This window comes from Patiria miniata, unplaced genomic scaffold, assembly GCF_015706575.1.
Source record: "Patiria miniata isolate m_02_andy unplaced genomic scaffold, ASM1570657v1 HiC_scaffold_7, whole genome shotgun sequence".
Lineage (NCBI taxonomy): Eukaryota > Metazoa > Echinodermata > Asteroidea > Valvatida > Asterinidae > Patiria > Patiria miniata.
This window is the reverse complement of record NW_024037074.1, coordinates 15281833-15304941: the sequence shown is the minus strand read 5'-3', so window position 1 is coordinate 15304941 and position 23109 is coordinate 15281833. Positions and strand designations below refer to the sequence as shown.

At 42.3% G+C, this 23109-nt stretch overlaps 1 protein-coding gene across 1 annotated transcript; it reads left to right on the top strand.

Moving 5' to 3' along the window:
- The first annotated feature begins 6914 nt into the window (after positions 1 to 6914).
- LOC119744982 (motor neuron and pancreas homeobox protein 1-like) lies at positions 6915 to 22758 on the top strand. Its single transcript, XM_038221206.1, has 4 exons — positions 6915 to 6936; positions 7971 to 8082; positions 19406 to 19682; positions 20317 to 22758. The coding sequence occupies exons 1-4, from the start codon at positions 6915 to 6917 to the stop codon at positions 20743 to 20745; spliced, it is 840 nt and encodes a 279-aa protein (XP_038077134.1). The 3' UTR covers positions 20746 to 22758.
- Positions 22759 to 23109: the final 351 nt, after the last annotated feature.

The window sequence follows — 23109 nt, the reverse complement described above, 5'->3', positions numbered from 1 at the left end:
GTGCTGATAAAAATAATATTGGTGGAGGTCGTGATTATGACAACATCTCGTACGATGATAATTGAAATGTAGCCGATTACTTCATCATCATTTCAGATAATGAATAACAATGGCCAATCAACAGAACTTGCACACAGAATGATCAATAAGTGATCAAGTTAATGACCTCATTCCCTTAAAAACTCAAAACAAATAAAACACCACTGCTCTCTTCAAGTCCTTCTCATCAGCCAGAATTGACAATCTTCTCCTTCCGTAAGCTCGTTAGGGGTCGGAAAATCAATCGGCCTAGGACAATCCCGGCACCAGGCCCATCTGCCTTCACCGTGCGCACAGTGAAAGATTAAGCACGCGGTTATATTCGGCCAATTATTATACACCATGTCTGCACATATCGACGGTAATCACATTATCTGGCCTGGACTTCATCATATACTGCGCCATAGAAACCTTTGGCATTCATCGGGGAATTGTTATTTTTTTCTCTCCAAATCTTCATGTTTGAACGCACGAGAGGACTAAGGGGCATAGATCTTTCTGTAAAAAGATCAAGAAAGCAGGGTTCTTGGTTCCGTGGTTTCTTTTCTATAGAACCTTTGTCTCCAAAACTAAAGATAGTGTTTCGTAGATGTGACATGTGTTTCAACCCAAGTTTTAGTCCTAGTGAAAGTTATGAGAAAAATCAACCGTTAATGAGACAAACATTTGAAGGAAAACAATATTATTAACTCTCTTGTTTTCTCTGTATATTGACCTGTTAATCTTATTGTTTTCCAAACTTGGTGAAACGTATAGGCCTAGGTGGTATTTTTAAGTGTGTGTATGGGTGTTAATTTTTTTTTTGGGGGGGGTTCAGATTGAAATTGGTACAGGTTGTAGAAAAACAATGAATTTAATCGGTGGTTAAAAATGAAAAGTATCGGCCTCACGTCAAACACATGCAGTGGATTTCTCTTTGTGTGTCATTTGGTGACAATAATTCCAAAGAAATCTGCATGTACACGCACGCAATAATCAGCGATGATAAATGGGCAATGATTTGGCAAATGACCGTCTTAACGAGCCAGTCAGCCCTCCCTGCCGCTTCTGATTAATTGGACTAAATCGCTGAAAGATGTGAACGACTTCCTCAATAACTGGCCACTTTGCGCCGCCGTAATGCCCCGTAACGACGACAATTACCCGTTGAACACCAAACCCTGTCGTGTGTAATGACTCGGGCTGGCCCCCTCTGTTTCCTCGGCCGTGTTTACCGCGCGTCTCACGGGGGAGTTTCTTCCAAGATATCGCACTTCAGGATTCCTCCCCAAACCCACGGCTGTTATTATTGCCAGCCTTACACCGAGAGGCCAGGGGAGCCTAGATCCATTCATTCCCCTCCTAGTGAATAGAATGATAGAGGGAGGGACTTTAATAAAGGCCGAAATAGGTTTTAGAATGAGAGCTGAGAGGCTGGTCTTTTCAAGCTGATGTTTCTATAGCTGGGCATCGGCCAGCGTTGTGCGCGGATAGTGCAAAGTGGAAGACGATACGGTTCGTCATGCCAGCCTAGGCTGGATTCCGGCGCTTAACACGGCGTAGAACGACGCTCGTTTAGGCCGCTAGTCCGCAGGAAACCCCGTCTTCTATTTTGCTTTCTCTCCTATTCTTTCCACGTCAGCTTTTTTTTTTTGCCTGTCAGCCCGTTTATTGTATAATGAGAGAGTAACGCTCTCTATCCCCCGTCTCTTTTTTCCCTCCACTCTCCCTGGAGTTCACGTCTTCTCATATCCAGACATCACTCGCTATTTATTGAATATACACGGTGCTCAAGTTTCCTCATCTTCATTTCAAGCCAACCGGCCCAAGCCGGGGCTGCGCCGCGCGTCCAGGGAGACACACACACACTCACAGCCCATAGCTCTGGCCCGCCTTCATCATCTCGTATTTATTAATTTGGCGTGATTGGAGATAGAAAATACCGGGGCCTTCCACTCGTCCGAACCGATTCAGAATTAGGTCGTGCTCGTCCCGGCCCGTTTAAATTACCGTAAATTGCCGAAATTGGTTTTTGGCGCGGGGTCGGGTTCGGGAAGGAGCAGGTTCAGGGAAGAGAGAGAAAAAAATCCGTAAAAAAATCTCAGTGGTACAAGTTAACATGGCAGCGACAACCGATGAGTAAAAAGACCCAGCGTCGTTAAGGCCATGTAAGATGAGTTAAGCTGTCCCCAAATCCCAGCGCCACTCTGGAGTTGACTTAATTCCGTTTGCTGGAGCTGAGCGCGATTACATTCACCTTTTAATTCCATGTTGGCTATTTCACTTATCCTGTCAGCGAGAAATGCTCAGGGAACATGTCTGACTGCGAGCTCCATATCCAATTACATTATGCTCACTTGGGTTATAGCTGGACGTTTATTAATTCGTGTACGTTGACGTAAATTTAACAAACCTGGGCACTAAAGTGTAAGCCTTTCATTACATGACTTGGCGAGAATGACCTGACTTGATCACAAGTAAGACCGCACACCTCCCAGTACAGAGTAAGTCCGAACTGGTTGTTCTTTTGTGTTATTCATTTTACATTGGGCATTCGTTCTTCCCAAAAGCGTTTTTCTCTATTACACCTGGGACACACAGAAAAATATGTATAATATAAATTTTGTGGGTATACGATCATATTCATCTGATCTTTTTTGGCCATAATTCTACGCCTTCCTTAGACGAACGAGGACGACGTTTCAGCATCATGTGAAAATCTCAAAAAAAATTTGGGGGAGGATTGAAAACTATTTTCAACACACAACCTACTATGATTGCCACTTTCAATGGATTGGATTTGCATTTCAAGGTATTCTATCGAACTTACGCTCCCCACCCCGGCAAAGCGACATTTGCACTTCATGTCACATCCATATTCATTCCTCTCTGTTTGTGAAAGCAGTCAATCACAAATATTTGAATACAAAGCAAGCAGTTTAAAATAACTATAAGGGCAACTAAACACGTCACTATAATGTAATGAATCGTATGCCACACATTATTGTGGAATGTCTTTAATGCTTTGATAACATCACATTATAGGTATATGTTCTATAGATCTCAGCTAACACACTTTGGCATTGCACTACATTTAGAGTCCCCTTGCGCTCTTTTTCATATTGAAACGGAGAAGACAGAGATAATATTTGCCTGGTATAATGAGGACAGGCCCGTTTCGCGCCAATAATTTTGTTTGCCATGTGCCCCACTTTGCCCCTTGTCCACCCGCAGCCAAATTAGGAAAGATGCGTCACCCCTATTCGCCTTATCAGACGACCGGCGCTAACTTGTTTGGGGGCCCGCGGATCGATCGCCGTCACTTCCAGTGAGCATTAAAGAAAATTCCCTGCCTACGATTACGACAAATTACCATGAAATTCGACACAGGAGAGGCCCATTTGCTTAATTTGATTTGGCCACACGTTGGCCGGCATTACCCGTTGCCTCGCCCGCCACGAAACGGCTGAGTGAAATTTGTTTCCCTCCGCCGAAACTGATTTGGTAAGCGATACCGTCAAGTTGAAGATTATTGAAAGTTTTAATCAATTCATGCGAACCCAAATGGTATGATTGCTCCATATTTCACTGGGGAGTGCCGGGGCTGTATCGCCCGACCAGCCAGCGCCGCTGCTTATGGTGAGAGAGTCAGATAGACAGAAGATATCCACTGCCTGCGTGGCTCTTGGAGCGTTAAATGGTGTAATAACATTATGACCCATTCCGATACTGTTGGAAAGTGATGAAGCCCCTCCGAGCCATTTTTAATTTTACAAATTGAGACTGCTAGGGTTTCAATGGAGGGCTTGGACTGGGATTGGTCGTCGGCGCCATGCCCGACCCCGAAGACATACACTGCCTGCAACAGAATATAAGGAAGAGGGGGAAAGGAGGAAAATATCACTCACGAACTGAAGTGACGACTCGTTTTGGTGTCTAAATGTGAGTGAAGCCATCAGCCCACGCCGACTGATTACACGCGTAACGATTTCTAAATGCCGCCAAAGTTTTGTCCGCGTGCACTGACAGCCACGAGTAAGACGACAGACATTTTTCTTAATAACACCCCTGGTCGAAATTATGGAGGGAAGGTTGACGAGCCCTGTCGTCCTGTTTTGATAGTTTCTGTTCGGGTTGAAAGACGAACAAATCGGTTGTCTGCTGGCAATCAGGCCGCCTGATCCATCGCAGACGGTTGCTTCCAATTGCCACTCATCCCTCGAAGGTGTTAAATAAAAAGACACACAAGAAAAACACATAAACTCTCTCTCAAAATGGCGCGTGGGTACTGACACATTTTATGGGAACACATTTTATGGGACCACTACAGTTGATCCGGTGTTGAAGATTGGTTCAAAAGAAGCTGTCTGCACGTGATTATTTCATGAGAGAGGACTGTGAAGTTCTCACTCAGCTAAATTCGTTGGTGGTGCTTTTTGTATCTTTCACACAGCTCAACCCACTGCCGTTTTGATCCTATCAAATTAAATGGATATGTCTCATTTGTGAAAATATAGAATTTTGTATAGAATGGGTCGTCACTCAGGTTAGTAACCTATGACTTTAGACATAAAATTATACCAAATGGCCAACTGTTGTTAGTATTTTAGACAACTGATTAGTATTATTGCCGGGTAAGATTGACTTTTGTACATGTACAGACACTACACCCATCTTGGTAATTGGTCGTAAATTGGCTTCGTGTGTATTGAGAGATGGGAAATAGAAAGTGATGTACATATGCAGTTGTTTGTGAAAAGACAGTTACAGATGGTGTTTAGAGAGTGATTATCATCTGGACTGCATTACCTAAACAAACTTTCCTTTTCGTAAAGGGAAGTAATTGAAATTTTAAGTCAAAGGGGAAAATAAAAAGTACACATATTATTACACATCATCAGATAAGGTTCTGTCTGCCCTATAAGTGCATTTTAATATTCGGAAAATTATGCAGTTAGCAAACCAGAAATCAAACAGGGATAAATGTTTACTATTCATAAGATGGACTTGCGTCGGTGGAGGGCAATACTGGATAACGGTATGTTGCTCAATTTATTTTCATCTCGAAATCGAAACTTTAAATATCTCGTAAAATTCTAGCAGGTGGCTCCGGATGTACGAAGGCCACGTCTCTGATAGCCACACAATTATATTTTAATATTCCCGACAATTTCCGAAATGGAAAGTGAGAATAACCAACAGGAATATCGCTCCGATAGTTCAAACGCTCGATTAAGCAATTTGGCAGACACAATATATTTTTTAGAAGTAACTCATAAACATGGCGATGATATCGTTGTTAATTGCCAAAAGGCTGTCGCGACGGCCTCACTAAAAAGAAGAAAAAAAAACGAGCGACATGAGAAACACCGCGCTCGCGGATCTCCCTCGACTCGTAAATGTTTTTAATTAAGTCAATAAGCCATGATGTCTGCTAGATACCGGAATATCAATAAAGGACCATGATTTCCACTTATCGCTCAAATGCAAAGAAATTGCCTCCGAGGCAAAAGAATAAGTGGAGAGAGAAAATCGCACGGCTCACGTACAGTCACGACGACGGATCGAATACGGAATACACTTTACAAAGGAGTGGTTGAGATATATAATATTCAAACCTGGTCTGACGACTGACGAAACTCAGAATCGATTAATACTAATCGGCATCAACAAGTTCTTAGGATCACATTTTCTTTCGAATCGAGGCAATAAAATATATAAATTATTTATCTTGGTGTTTTTATATCATTTTCATATTAAATATGGTTTGTTCCATTAAGAGTGTTTATTTTCGATTTTTTTTTTGGGGGGGGTGCTGGAAAAAATAGTTTTGCAAATTTATTTTTGAAATTCATTAAAGAATTCAACCATAAACATTTGTCAACTATAACAATTCCGTTTTGTGCACACTGTTTATTGTGCATTAAAGGTAAAGCGCCCTCTTTCGGTTACAATCGCAGTTGAATTTACATGCCCGGCTGTTATTTTCTTCTGATCACTATTAAGAATTTTTTGTGTGGATTTCCTGACTTTACAAAAACGGTTCAATCCAAGTGATGCATTTATCTTGCATAAAATTATAATGACAAGTGGTCATCTTCTGTCTAAATTTCGGCATATTTTTTTCCCAGGCACTCTAGGTATTGTAAAGATTCACTTCTCTTACTCAGAAAATGGACACAATAAAAATATGGAATAGTATCCTCGTTAAGAGATAAGCATCAAAAGCTTGGGGGAATAAAGTCCGGGAATATATTTCGGCGAATTTAGGTGCTAGCCGTGACTGGTATGTCCTCGGAGCCTACGTGAATCCACTCCCCATAACTGGTTCGCTCAAACATCATTAGTGTCGTTATTTTACGAGGCGGTGGCTCAGCACAGTCGGCCACGGCCAAATATCTTGCATTTGATGAGTTTGTAGCTTTTTCCAGTCATACGATTTGTTAAGGTTATGGTCTATAACCTTTAATTTGATCGTTTGTTCTCATTTTCCGTTGGTATCTCGGTGTAACGTTCGTGCGTATGGATTGTGCTGGTCGGTGTTATTCACATACACGTACGGCAGCGGTCATACAGAAAGGGTTGTGACTCAAGACTCGTGCTGTGCATATATGCATATGCACTGCCGCATAGTACCGCCGAAGCGCCGGCAAAATAGTAATTAAAACAAATCCTCCCTACCAGGCACCATCGGTTGCCGATTCGCGCAGATTAAAAAGATTTCAGCAAATATTATTACGGGTTGCAAACTGCAATTTATGAAATGCGACTGGCGTTCAAGGAGTCCGCGGTGTGTGATTAAACGCCAATGATTACCTCGCCTGACTTTATGGACATTTCACCGGGTGACCGTCACCGCTTCTATCAGGGGGACGTCCCGGGCATTTTAAGCGGGAATGGCTAGGCAGGGGCACGTCTGTAAATGTCACCCACTGTGAACAGAAAACTGGGGTTGTGAAGAAGAAAGGAACGAAGAGGAAGTCCTTTCAAAATTCCTCCTTTGCTGCTTAGAATCCCGCGATGCAACACTCCACTGGTGGCAGATTACATCATGCTCCAGTAACGCCCGTCGTCCTTCACAAACCACGCCCACAATATTCACTTTCTTTGCAGCAGTTTTTCTTGTCTCCTTTTTTAAGCAAAGTGTTTATTACATTTCCGGGGACAAAGGACCGGGGAGTTGAGTTTACCTGCGATGTCCATGTTTTAATATACCTACCGTCCCTGCTCAGTGGGACTGGGGCAAGGCCAAGCAGATCGATGCAAAACAGGGAGAGTATTAACAATGGCGGCGGTGAGGCGTTGGCTGATCGCGCTACGACGTTCAGGACGCACAAGCTGGAATATCCGCCCCCGGATCTGGGGCACTGGGCCAAAAGATACAACTTAAACGACTGTCCCGACAAGGTGAAGGATTTTTTTATTGCCATGTCGATAATTGTCCACTTGATGCCGAGCAAGTAATTACTAGATTGCGAATAACTGGTTGGAAATAGCTGCTGTTTGATTTCAGTAACCAAATGACCCTAGCGCGCCCTCAAGAGTTTAAATCTGTCACCGTAAAAAAGACTTTGGAGAATAATTAATTACGCCAAGTTGAATGAAAGTCCGATATTAATAGACAAGGTTTTGTCAGTGTATCACGTGACTTTTGAAGTCACGTGATAAGAGGAATGAACTGTGAATGGCTGATGTCCTCACCAGACACACAACATCGATTGCGTTGCGTGACATTGCAATCTCTTCTCTCTTTGGTTGCCATCGAAACATGCAGCAGAATGAAACAAGGAACGTCTCAAAAATTCCTCTTAATTTTGAAAAAAATCCAAGGGTGAAAAAAAGAAAAATACAACGCGGTGTCATATAGCCAATGCTAACTGGTCCGCGGATTATGATTAATTTTGGCCTAAACGGTTCCGTAATACACTCCATGCAATTGGTTTATTTTTCAGCCCCCAACGAGATCCAATCAGCTAATGTGGGTCTCCTGGGAGCGTCCGGGGCTCCTCAAACTTCCCCCCTCGGGCCGGTCAAGGCGGCTCCGCTTGATATCAGCAATGACAAGTATATACACGGCTTAAACGCTCGGTCCATCGGGGAAAGAAATCTCCCGACTTTGACAGGGATAAATACTTAGTTCACCAGAACGATCCCTTTCCTTGGGGTATGGTGAATCTTAGTCCCCTACAGCATACACCTTTTCCTCTGTCTTTATGTCGCCTTGGAATCTAGGGGGATCTTACCGCACCTAAGCCAATATAGAGCGTGGCTTCCGGCTCTTAAATTTGCCCATAAAGACATCTCTTTTAGATCATTGGTGTCATACGGCTGTGAGGATGATCCTTTTGCTTGTGATGTGTAGTCCAGCATCATTTCTTAAAATGTTCGTCTTAGGATCATTCTGTGAGATCTGGAGGGTCAGGACTGTACCTGGGGGAATTTCTTATTTTCACAAGGGACCGGTAACTATTAAACATGTAATAACGCACGTGCAAAATAAATGAGTTTGGTGTTCTTGTACAGAAGACACTATTTTAATGTGTACTTTGATTTAAGTCTTCAGTTCAGCTATTGCGCCAGCAGCTTCGAAATGAAAAACGGAAATGAACGTCTAGCACCTGTATGGGTAAATCAGTCATCCAAGCAGTGTTTATCTACAGGAAAGCAGTAAAGTAGACTATTTGAAACTAAATCAGACTAATTTGAAAAATCATGCCAGCTTGAATTATTCTCGCGCAATGGGTACAATCGTTACTGGCTTCTCTCAAAAATCATCCATCCTAAATCGGTTGCCATCCATCTCCCGAACTGACAGCCGAGAAAGATGTCCCTTAATTGATTCGCCAATGGTTTTAATCAGTCCCCGTTATAAGAGGATAATCAAACAGACGCGGAGTGCCTTGCCCGCATCCGGTTCCGTTGATTTTCCCGGGGTCCGCGGGCTGCTGAGGCGGTTACCGCGCGCGGTTCGCCCGGTCGTGCGCTGCATAGCCCCCGTTGCGTCCGTCAGTTCTGCGCGGTTTACCTCCGCTCACTCGGTATGCCATGAAACGGAACCCGCTGATTTCAGGCGGCAATTGTTTGTCCTCTGCTGTATCTGTTTTTTGTTTGTTTGAGGGGGCTGAACGGCCCACCGCTTCCATGGTGTATAGAGTGTCTCGCTGCTTCCTTGAAGCTCAGGAAAAGGCGAGCTGATGAGAAGTAGCGACGTAGGGTCTTCACATAGGAAAGACACTTAATTGATGGGTTTCAACTCTCAGACAATTATCTACGGCAATTGCCGGCAATTTTGCAGCAGAATAATGGTTGAGTTCCGATCATTTGTTAAATGTCCCCGTGGCCTCAGGAAAGAATATACGACTGTTGACTCGTGCGCTGCTCATCCGAACTCAATATAAACAATTGTTGCAAGAGACAACATCATTTAAAAGGAAGACGAATGTAGCGGTGTCAATGATTAATCAAGCTTCTGGATATGCCAGCCAGATTTTGTTGCCTTCGGTGGTGATTGTTTTAAACATTATATTCGATGTGACAAACCCATTTTATTAAAAGCAAAAGATGTTCTCAATTGCGAATAACTTGTATTAATTTTCGACAATCTAGTGGACACTTATGGACTGATAACAACCCATCATCAGTCAACTAAATTGACCATAGACATAGCCAGCCTTTTACGTTCACTCGATTTAACTTGGAAATGAATTTGAAAATGGAAACTATTATGGCTTTATGGGGGTCGCGTATGATGTTACATACACAAGGGAGCAAATTTCTTATATAAAAAACCTTAATCCAAACCTTTCATTCACGCTACACAGACAGACAGTAATTGAATCAGAGCCGAATGTTGCTTTGACAAATTTACTCTTGACCGCTTGATGGTTATCCGGGCGCTATTTCGCGCCATTATCATCCCTTAATTTCGTTTGCCTTTCCCTCGCCCTCTTCTCTGGTAAAGTACCGTGCCCCGGCGCAAAGAAAACATTAGCGCGGCCGGGCACGCAAGCGAGCGTGCTCGACATCAAAGATCGGCGAGTTTTAACAGTCAGTGCGGGCCTGGGCGAAGCAGGGACGCTCCGCTGATGTCTGCCTAAATGTACCCACATCATGAAGACCCAAGGGGGACGTGCCTCGGCGGAGGATCTGTCAAATCACTGCCGCAAATGAAATTTAATGGAGGATAGATTGGACTTGTTCAATTGTTTCTCCCTATGCCGTGGACTCTGACGGTGGAAATTGGGCAAACAATCCCATTCCCACGTCGGCGTTTGCCCCCATCTTCCTTTTATTTTCTTACTTCACTTATCATCATCTTTGCTTTATATCTATTAAATTCATTACACACCGCACACGTTTATTATCAGAGAAGACCCCAGCGGTTTTTATGCATGGAGTGTTTAGAGGTGACACGTACATGACGTGACGCCGGCAAAAGGAAGGGGAAAGTACAGCCTGGGTTAACTAGTGATAATGATGTGATTTCATTGTTACCAAGGTTTATATCAAAACCCATTAAAAAAAAGAGACTCGCTGGTAAACACAGTTATTGTCCAAAATTTTCGTCATTGAAGAGCACCACACGGGGCAGTGAGTCATTATTTTGTTGTCATTAAAGAAAAAAAAGTGCAATATTGTCGCACTTCTTGCAGTCAAAAAATTGGAAGTCAGGCGGTGCTATCAGGCAGCCGGGCCTGAACTATGTCTGCACTTTGAGCGGTGCATGAGTACCGTGACAAGTGCACTCCATCTACTCTGTGGATTGCGTATTAATTAATATATAACATCGGGTAAAATGGCCATTAAATCCTCTAACCTGTATCTAAGTGGTATCATTAGTAGAGCTCGCATGAAGTGTTATCGGATTGTTTCATAAATTAGTATTGCCATAACAATTTATCACTATTCGGCATGATATAATACACATGAGTTGGAACCGAACGATGTGATGCAGGCAAAGGCATAAGCCGAAACTAATTTGCTGTGCTAAGGAAAACTGAAATGATCATGAATCCTCGGATTTACACTAAACAAATAATCCACTTAAAAGCAGTTGCTGCCGTGCGCTGAACATTTGCTACTTTTGTGATATTAAAGAGGGATTTCTCTCAGATTTCATTTGAATAAAAAAAAAATACACCTAATGGACTTAATACATAATGACGTCACGTTTTGTTTACATGTGCACTCTCCTATGGGAGCCAGGTGAGGAATCGTCCCCAAAGCCACCTGGATTCCATTGGAAAGCGCACATGTAAACAAAGCGTGACGTCATTGTGTCTTAGGTCTATTACATTCAATAAGCTGAGTGCGAAAGACTACGAAGAGTAAGTTAGGCGCAGTCTTAGAGGAGTTGCGTGGAGGACTGAACATTGAATGATTAAGAACTTAAACGACCTGATTTCTGGTTTTCTTGGAAAGAGTTGCCCACATCGGCTCGGGAAGATGCTTCATGATTTTTTTGAATGGAGCGAAGTGACCGAACTGATCGGGTTTGCGTTTTATTCACTGCTTAACATCTGTAACTTTCCCCTCGATCTAACAAAATAACGCAAAACTAGTCGCTCCAATTCAATTTGAAAGACATCTCGACTCACAACTTTATTGCATGGAGCAGAGTAAAGGTGTTGGTTCCCGACGATATTCCAGGTTTGCTCAGTAAAATGACAAACCATTCACGGTTGTTCCCTCCTCGCTATGATTTCTTTCTTGTTCATGGTACGTGACCGCTTGAAACAAACTCCTATCGCATGGCGGTAAACGCATTGTTTGCAAAACCATTATTGTTCGCCGGGCGAGCGTGCTAAATTTGCGTCTGGCAATTGACGCGGAAAACATCAAACTCACCTTTTTTCAGAAATAACATTTTGACTGTTGTCTTTAAGAGTAGCTTTCTATCGGAGCCTCATAGGCGAGGTCTTGCCATTATACGATGTTTAGATGGCATACAATTCTAGAGTGGGTTGAAGCTACTTTTAATGTTCTACGAACTCTTTCCAATTGTCTCGTTATTGTGATCGTGTTCTTTAACTATTGGCCAAAAGTGATGAACTTATTGTCAAGACGAGTCTTTTGTTTGAAGAACAAGCACCTAAGGAAATTATTTTCTTGTAGTTTATATTTTTCTGATTACTTTTTGAGATCACTTGTTTTTTCTTCCATACTTTCTCGGCATCGAGTAGGGTAAATTACACCTACTGCTTGCATAGTCTTCCTCTTCACATACTGCTTTTTTTCTTTCTCCTCACAATCCATAAAACAATTATTCCGGTTGAATCGTGTCAACAAAGCAGACTTACTGTTAGTGTATATTTCCTACAACTTTTGCAAGAGCGAAACTATGAAACGTCTTGTAGATGCTTATTTTGGACATCCCTACCTCTTTTCTCACTTCTTGATTATTAAAAGACGACAAATCTCATTCCCGTGGGCCCTTGCTGACGTTCGGACGTTTGCGGTTTGGGAACCCGTGGGCTGCAGGAAAGGGAACGCATCCGTTTCGGTTTGAGAACAAGTCCGCAATTCACAAAATATTGTTCAGATTTGAAGACGCTGACCGACTTTTTTTTCAACGTTACGCCCACAAACGCGATATCTAAGTGCCCACATAATGCGAGGAGGAATCGGAATAGAAATCACCACATCAATGTTTCTGCTTACCAATAACATCTTAGCGGTTCACAAGAAGAGAAGATACCTTAATAAGATCAAACCGAAAGATATACTCACTCTGAAATTTTAGAAATAAAAACAGTCTTAATTGAATGATCTTGGCTAAAAGTTACATTTGAAATGGAAACTATCTTGATCTCGGAGGTGTACTTCGTCGACATGAATTAAAAGGCCTTACGTTTCTCCGCGCTCTTAGACCTGTGATGTGATTTTTGCTGAGCTATCTGAGATTGACACGAACGTGGTTTAAAGTGACTAGAAATCCTCCGCCTGACCTGTATTAAAGCAGTGTCCATGTCATCAATTATTGAACGGGTTGGATAGCTTGCCTGTCTCCTACCGCGCATCGCGTGTGCATGACGATGATGATGCCCAATGAGCGAGCATGCTGCACTCAAGCCTTGATAAATATCAAGACCTCGATATATCCCGGCCTCTTAAGCGCTCAATTAGGCGGGAAAATGACCGGGGTTCTGGTGGGGCGTCATCTCTAGCTCGGCTCGGTGCGGTCACAGCAGGCATAATCCGCTTTACCTTCTCTGGATCTGGAGGAGGCCAGCGCCCGTCCTAGACCCCCATCAAACCCCCTCTAACGCAATTAGGGACTCTCACAAACGTCAGTGGTGATATCGTCCGGGATGCCACGCTACTCCACTCGGCAGAAGACCCTCTGTCAAGTTTAGGCGGCGAAAATTAATTTCACGTTGCCCTAGATTTCTCCTCTGCAGGAGACAGCTCCGTCTTTTCCTCGATTACAATAATCCATAATTTGGTTACTCCCGCTCCTCTCTTCCTCTCCAAACGATCGTTGCCCCCTTTTCAAGAGCCTATTTTTTTCTTCTGTTTCTCTTTATTTCACGTTTCATCTATCGCTTTGATTGGAAATTTTTCTTTTACGATCGCGTGTCGTGATGAAAAAGACGAATTTCTCAAAAATAACGATTTCAACACATGCCACAAAAAGTGCTTGGAACATGCACAAACTTACACAAGCAAAAATCTAACATCACATATGGTTCGTTATCTAACATTTTGAAGAGTTTCGCCTAAACGAAATGAGTCTATTATTATTATTATTGGATTGTGCCCAAGTAAGAAATAACGACTTGCCGAAGACAACGTTCGACGCTGACCGGGTGGGCGGAGCCTGGCGTAGTTGCTCGCTACTGTAAGATGGTAATTCTCATCAGAATCGGCTTGGGAATACATCAGGGTCGGTAAACGGACATGGACAAATCTCCCAATTACTGCATTTATTTTTTTCCCAGGACGGTTAGTCAAATCTGTTATATCCCCCAGAGTTTGGGCCTTTGGCCGGTGGCTGACAGAAAACATTTCAAAGGGCTAAAAGTGATGACGAACGTGGAAAGTGGGATTAATGCTTGGGAGATCTGAAGTGGTGTTTTTTTTCTAGTTTAGTTGATGTCAGAGAATTGGGACTAAAATGAAATCAGCTCAATCAAACTCGTCTCATTAAAAAAACCAATAAAGGAAGAATGTATTTGTTTTAAATTATATGTGCTACAAAAGACAGCGGTGCCGTTCACGTGATGAAATATTAAGCTTTTATTGGTATGCTTACATTTTTAAATTATAGTTGGTCGTTTTTGAATGATTTCTTTTACTACAAAACTGTGCGCGTGACGGGTGTCGATTTCTATCAATGTCACTCATGTGTTCGTAAGATAAAGTGTGATGCATGTCCACGGAAGACTGAAATTGTGTTAATTTCGAAAGTGATGAATGATGAACCGGTGTTACCATATATCAATCTTACTGCGAATATGCATGTTGTACGTGCACATTTGATTTAACGCCTGTTTCGACATGTCTTCAAATGCCATCATAACGCTGGGTTGGGATATGCATAAAAAAAATCTATCCAATGTCACAGTAGAAATGCTAACTAAATATACAAACACGTAAAGAGTGTCACTGTTAAATCAGTGACCAATGTTAACTCGGTCCCAATCAATATAATTCGGATGGTGATCACACAATTCAAATTAAAGCAAAATTTAGGCCGTCATTTTATTTGGCATTAGAAGAAACCAGACTGGATGAATTTTAACTCATTTTACGATTTTTTTAACAAAAGAAAGGAGAGAATAATATGCACACTTGACAAGATATGGTCTCTTGGGGAACTCAAGTTACTAGCAGGGTTTATCATACAGATAATAAGATGTGTTTTTTTCTCTCTCTCGAGTAAATACCGTCTGCAGAGCCACGGGCTAGCCATCAACCGACCAGCCAGCCAGCCAGCCAGCCAAGAGAAGTCAATGGACACTTATAACGTGTTGAACCAATTTATTATGGGCATTCGGCGCTTGACAACCTATCATTTCGTTAGATTAAAACCTCCGAAATTCGCTGCGATTTCCTCCCCCGGTGCAAGCGGAGAACCCGGACCCGAGCTATCAAATGACATTAGGCAGCGCGTTTATTAGATTCCACGCTGTTGGTTTTGGGTGACCCGCCGTTATAGTGGATAGGAGCCGGGCATGGCAGCGCGCAGAGCTCTTATTCACCGGCGAATGAAGATAATAATTACTGGCGAGAAATCTGCCGGACTTGTTGGAGATGGTTGGCCAACTCGTGGGGGGAAATAGAAGCTTGAGCTTGCCAAGCCAAGCCAGAGAACTCCGTGTGTATCGTTCTCAATAATAATTGCCGTGGCTTGACGGTATCCATTTACCAGGGGTTAATGATGTCAATGTGATTCATTAGGGTCTCGTGGTAATCGATGAGCTATATGCAGGTTTGTGTGCTGACTGATAACATACAGAGATACATGAGAGTTAAACGCTCACTCGACTACATTCAGTCGTGTTTTGGTTTACCGTGCTTGCTGATTGACTATCAGTCTTAGTCTGATGAAACAGAAAAGTCTGCCTTCCGCTTTTGTTTTTAGTAACATACCTTGACTTTCACACTAACAGTGTTTTTCAGTCGCGAATGAAACCAACATTTTGGTAATTTGAAATTTCCATTTTTTTCGGAGGCCGCCGTCTGTGATCTGTGCCATAGAAATCATAGTTCTTAATTGTAGTATTTGTCTTATCCTCTCAACTCCCAATGGACATGTTGCTCCAAAACGCTGAGTAACTGTCACACCCTCTTTAGCCACACGCGAATTATGGGATCGCCACCAAACTTTCCCGGCATATTGAATCGACGGGGAAAAAAGTGACATGAATGCGAGAAGACTTGACAAATTTCATTAAAAAGCTTTTTCATATCCCTTACTCGTAAGTTTCAACTCATCCGGGGTCATTCCACTGGCCTCGGGTGAACGTTTCATTAAATTCCATGCTACGTGCCCTCTCTGGAACGGCGCGTCACGAATTCTCCCAGCGCCCCCTTCGCCCGGGTAATGCCCGCATTACAGCTCCACAAATCTATTAAGCGGAGACGCTAATACGCTGTCTCCTCCATGGTTTCCCTTACCCTTCTCAAATCCCATCAAATGACATCTATTTTTCTGTAACCGGAGAACCTGCCAACCCGCCCGTGGGGGGCTGGGGCAATACACAAATTTAATATCGCCGGGCCGCAAGGGGGGCAGAAACTTCACTTACAGATAGCGCTTAATGCAGTTTATTGCAAACTTGATTCACCATAAATTGGGATGATGGTTTGGCGGCGGTGTTTTGTTTGGCTTTAAAGTTCTAACCGGGGATAGTGTGTGTTCTCCGCCGCATCTTCCCGGCTGATCAGCGGGGAGAAGGAGAGATGTTGCCGGGGGCCTGTCAGCAAGACCGTGCGGACGACAAGATTTCGGCTCTCAGGGAAAAAATAACAAATTGCCATCGGATCTCGCTGTCTTTAAGTCAATAAAATAAATTTACATTTGAATATGATGACAGGCCACACCACTTATGAGATATGCAATTACGTCCAAAACTTAATGGAAAGTTATGAAACGAACAGGGAGGTGCAATTTAGAACAGCGTTCGTTGCAATTCACCAAATGGTGCGCCATATCACTCCATTACGTGGCATGGAATAGGCAATAGTGCAACGGATTGGTTTTCAAAAAGGTTAGAATATCTCGCAAAGTGCTTGTCTGATTCTTGAAGATGTTTGGATGAAGTCAGAGAAGTAATTTACCACATATACAGACAGAGACGTGTTTACTAATTTACTAACTTTGCTGAACTTTGGTATTGCACAATGATAAGAGAATCATGGGCTGATTGTATGAAATTCAAAATGTAATAGTATTGATATACAGCCTCCACTATTCATTTACATACATTGTTTACTGCAAGGGTTCACATTTACAAAGATAATAAGGATCCCCATAAGTGAGTTCAATTGATTGATTTTACAAGGAAAACTTAATTGCAAGAGGTCGTGGGCTCGAGTTCTGTCGCACAACTTTTTATCCGTTTTGTTGTGTTTTTGTCTGTTTTTTTTCCCAGGTGAAATTTGAATTAGGTTATCACATGCTTGAACGCAAACAACGACGGATATAACATACTTAAAGATTGGCTGAACCTTATAATCTATGTTGTAATCTTCGTTTCAACAAAATACAGGAATGAGCTTCAAATTTATATAAACCGATTTTGAAAAAAATATTGGCGAAGATTTAGAAGACATTATAATAAGTGATAACCTAATCCGCGTGGTAATAATGGAGCGCTGTTTCCCATAGCTGAGCTAGCGGCAGGGGAAATTTATTACTCGTTCTGAAAGGAGGTATTAGATTATTAGACTTGAATGTGCTTGCTCCTGAAATCTACAGGGACTCACGCTAATAGTGGCAATAAAGTCGGATCGCATTCGAATGAAAAACACACACAGAGCTCTAACTGTCTCCTAATTCAATACGAGGTGCCTTCTTTTTCAGGCCAAACGATTCATTATCGGGAAGCAGTGGGGAAAAAAGCACAGCGAGTTTCACTTGAGGATTTCTAAGGGATCGATGGTGCGGATGTTTTAATAAGGATCGGTGATTGTGAGGCTTTTCTGTAGTCGCTGTATCGGAGAGGAGTTACGTTACGCTGGGCTTGATGCCACCCCACAATGGAGCAATTGAAACGGGGGAGAACCGAAGAACAAAAACACGGAGGACGGGTTGGCAGATGACGTGCATTGGCCGCGCTCCTTAGTGTTGGTATTCGTGGGAGGGAGAATAAAACCCTTTGCACTGTGACGGCCAGCGTGGCCCTTGTCCATGACTTCTTACTTCTCTACGGAGAAAAGGAGGGGGTAATTGTCACAATTCCACGTGCCTGACGCGCAATTCATCGTCAGCTAATGACTTCAACCAAGCTGCCCTCGATTTTTGTCCATTCTCCTTTTTTTTCCCGTTCCTCATGTTCTTCATTTCAAAACTCGGCTTTTGTGCGATCCACGCTCGGCTGTTAACACGGACAAACCTGATTGATTCGGGAATGAATTTATACCACAAGATTGCTGGCCCATCGCCCGAAGACTTGAAAGCCCACTGCATCTTTAAGCAAACAATTATACATAACGCATTAAGGTAATAATAAATCAGGTCGACCCTATACTAGACCCCAGTCCCCCCACAAGCCTCATCTGTCTAAAGACCGAGAGATATTACACGGGCTTCATAAAACCATATATCATCACCCGCACCAACTCGGCTCAGTCCGGGCCAATTTTCCTAATGAAGGTCTGTCATCATCACGGCGCACGTCCCGCTCGTGAAAAAAAGCAGAAGAAAAGAAATCGTATATACTGGGGATGAGCATTTATGTTATCATTGCGATAAGTTGACAACAAGGACGTTGATTTAATCAAGTAATTAGGTGTGGATGTCACGGTGATAACACGGACTCGCATCAGGTCTAATAACAACATTTGTCTGGCCTTGCAGCCTGTATTAAGGCCAAAGCGAACAGGCGGGGTTTCGCCACTGGATTAGGAAATCGTAAGCTTAATTGGCCTCCTGAACTGTGACTGTCTATGCTAAACCGATCCATCACGTCTTGTCAGGATGTTGAACACTTGCCAAGAAGTTAAATTAAGAAAGATGTATAACTAAAGGATCTTTCATACAAATGAAATTAAGAAAACTTGTAAACACCAAAATGTATGACACCTTTCCTAACACAAGGGTGATTGCCTTTATACCAAATTGTAAAAAAAAAGTGGTGGTACGCCTATTTAAATGACATGGCTCTCTCTGCTGATAGGCCTTTTTACGAATGTTTTCTTCGTAAAAACAGGATAGCGGTGGTAGAAACGCCAAGAGTAATCACGATTTTGACGCGAGATTGCAAGTTAGTGTTATTGTATTGGCTTTAGACATGTACCAACCACAAGCCGTAATTTGCCGAGCAGTAAACCTGCCTAATACAATTTAAGTCAACCATTGTCTGATTGGCCGTCGGCGAAAATTGCAGGTGTATTACCTGTGATTATGGGTGTCAACTTCAATTTAGTAAACCAAGCTGATACGCTTAAACCTCACTGACGAAGTTAGACCAAGATCTCAGTACGTGGTCTGAGTAAGAAGACTTTAAATAAAAGAAGAAATATGTCCCGTGCCTTTATTCTTTTAGGCAAGGGAGAGTTTCTTTGCGATAGTTGTGCTACTTTTCAGAGTAAGAGCATTCATATGGACATGGTTGTTTTGCCAATATTCTTGCATGTGGCTCAATGGATGCATTTTAAGGCAACGACGCTACGGTACATACTGTGAGTGAGTCACTACAAAGTATGCTGTCAAACTAAGGCGACTATCTACCTTAGAAGAGTATAGCGCCCTAAAAATAACATCACTTCACCTTCATGACTATAATTTGCTCACTGTTAATTCGATTCCTTATTTGTGTGCGTCTTCATCTACAGGTCACCAGCACCCGACGATCCTGGGTAAGACCAGGCGGCCCAGGACCGCCTTCACCAGCCAACAACTCCTCGAGTTGGAGCAACAGTTCAAGAAAAACAAGTACCTGTCCCGGCCCAAGCGATTCGAGGTGGCGACGTCCCTCATGCTCACGGAGACTCAGGTAACACGACCTGCCTGCTGACGCGCTCTTGACGTCATTGTATTATTATCAAGAAAAGGTCTTCCTTTCTTGGATGGCAAAGCCAACTTGATTGAAAGGACTCCCGGGAGTTGACCATCTTAGAAACGCGATCCCTTTTGTTAATTCGGGCATTGTTGGGTTGCTCACTTATGACATGTTTCGCGGGTGATCACTGTGAAATGTCTGACGGGAGTAAGTATGGGTATAATGATGGCAATCAATGATTTCTTTGACTGAATTTATTGTTTGACATCCAGGGCCGGGCATGACCAGACCTGTCATCTTGTAAATTCACTCGAAAAAAAATTAACAGTAGGTTACGTTTTGTATCATTTCAAGTAGATTTAATTACTTGACGTGCTAGATCATAATGCCCGCTGGTTTCTGAAAAGAAAATCTGCCAGAAGGCGGTTTCTATGTTGACAAAACTTGTGTTGTTGAACCACGAGCGCCCTCTGGTGATAAGTGGCTACCTATGTAGTGAGAAATTGCTGTAGAGGTTTAAGCTAGATATACAATCAAGACCTTACCCCTTTTTGTATTCATAATCTACTCGAAATAAAAATGAGACACCAATTTCAGTCGATGATTCAGTTGTTTGTTATCCCTGCAGGTGAAGATTTGGTTCCAGAACCGCCGAATGAAGTGGAAACGCGGCAAGAAGGTAAAGGAGACACCGAGCGTGGAGGGGGAGAAGGAGGCTGCGGCTAACTCTGACGAAGGCCGGCCAGATCACGCACCGGCCCCGCTGGAGAAAACTCATGAAGACGGAGACCACATCACCAAGGTGGAAGTCCACGGAGGAAACGAGTCCGTGGACGGGCTTGAGATCCACGATGAAGAGTACTATGACGAGGAGGACGACGACGACATGGACGATGACATGATGGCGGAGGGATACATCCAAGACAGCTCGTCCGATGAGCGGGCTAATAACAACGTAGAGGACAGTGACAACTGCAACAGCGGCGGCGGTAGGAATCGGTATTCCTCCGCGGCTGAGCGGAGCCTTGACTGCCACCCGGTGGAACCGGTGCATTAACCGCTCACCAAATGTGGACACTGTCCGGAAATCTGGACCAATTGTAATTAGTGTTGTAACAGTTGAGTGTATACTGATATATAACGCGCTCTTTCATTGGCAAGACGATATTTTCAGAGCCATAACTGTTGTCCAATGAAAGTTTAATTCAGAGCTATTATGAACTTCTATATGGTTGTATATAAGTCAATGTAAAAAAAAAAAGCATTACACAGTTGTGCAAAGCCCTCTACGTCGTTTGAAATTAAAGTGTACCAAGCACACATAAAGAATGGAATATTCTCCAAACGAAGAACTACTATATTATCATAATCGGAAAAAGTACACTATTCCGTTATTGAATTGAATGCAGTAATGGTAGCTGATCAAATGCTACAACTTCAAAACAACAACATGCAATTTCTCCATACTGGTCCACCATGGTTCTCGACTGTATCAAACTTAATATGAAGTGATACCCGAAAGATTCACGTCTAGGTATACACAATATGGACCAAATGAAATGCATGGTAAAACAGTGGCACTTTTAACATTATTATTCAATTATTCGTCATCTGGTTGTTTGTTTTCTACTTATTATATTTAAGTTTCTAAATGGCAGCTCAGAAAATCCTCTTGCTGTGTGTATCGAAATGCAATGTGATGCTATGTTAACGCTTCTTTGAACGAAATAGCAAACGGTTGGAGAAAAAGTGACCAAAACTCGAAATTAGATGCGCATTATGTATCTAACAACAACAATCACTGGACCAAAAACATGTTTACGGGGATTGATGTAGTCAATGCAAGGACGACTCATTTGCATTAAGTATCACACTGATCGCGTTTTTATCCTATACAAAGAATGAAACTAAATAATTGCTTCACTCACTGAATGCGTTCCACTTATTACGCAAACGTTGCCAACGGCCGAAAACGTTTTATGTTAGATATAATTATATTGACAGAGAGTACGCGAACGTTGGAACGTTTGAGCGAGTGGAACGCTCCCCTCATACAATTTAATTATGTGATCGATAATGCATAAATGTTACAAGTTGTTTTGTTGTCTTCAAACGCTGGTGAACGTTCTAAGCCCGTCCTACTGAATATTCTGTCTTGATTATTGGATACTGCTGTGCGTGAGAAAATGTTGCAGAAAGCGTTTCGTTGTGTTTGGGATGGTTTAGTTTAGGAGCGGGATGTGTGGGAATAAATTGCGTGGGCAGCTGAATGGTAGATCTAGTGTTCTCCAAAGAAACGCACACGTATTGAAAAGGGATGGAGTATTAAATGAAAAGTAAAACTTAAAAAAAAAATTAGACGTGGTTTTTACTTGAAAAGAAAGTTGAAATAGTAGTCTGTAAACTCAACTCACATACAAAATACCGACTTAAATCAAACTTCATTGTATTTTTCATTGTACGATTGGTTCAGTGTATATACCACATGGTGAGTAATTACAAACGCGGGTTTTTGGGCAGTGGAGGGCGTGCTGCTACCGTTAACCGGGGCCAAATTAATCTGAAATCGCAGAATATTTTGAAGCATTTTTAAGACCAGATATGTAAATATTATTTTGGTGTTTAAAGTTTGAAATGATAAAACCGCCTGTTTAAAGGCGTTGTGCATTTGTGTATCATATATAACTTAAGCTTTTTGGGGGTTAATATTGAAAAAAAAAGATTATGAAAAACAACTGAGGCAGAACCATTCCCATAAGGATGGTGCATAAAAGGTAACGAATCCAAAGTTTAAATGTTATATTATTTATGTGGCACGAACGCATTTCTATCATTCCGAGGACATGTGCACACATTGTAGAACAAATAATAATGCATACGAATGTCGTATAATTATTATACTTGTTTACTTTCGAAAGGACCAATGTAATACTACGCAAAACGAAAAACTCGAATTCAGTTACAAGTCAATCAAACTAAGTTGGACATACAACTTCTCTGTTTATTTTATTTTATGAAATGATGAGCTCATGAGTACAAATAAAATTGTATGCACAGTTCGGAAAACACAGATTCGCATATGCTATCTCCTATATTTGTGAAGTCTGTGGCCCGTGTTCCTATAGCCTAAATACTTGTTAGAAGGGCAACTCTGTTTTCGAATGCAAGCAGACAAGAAGATGCTTGACATTTTATTTCTGGGAAGATTTGAATAATTCGTTCGTCACACGCACTCTCCTTATTGATGGGACCGAATGCACTATAGCTTGCAAAATAAATGCAAAACAAAGACTCAATTGGTGGAGAGGCTATATGTTATTTCGTAAGAAACTGGATACTTTTGAGGCAATTGGTGGTAGCAAACACAGCGGTTCTTTTAATTTTTTTGTTAGATGTCTATGTTTTCAATAATGGTTGCGTC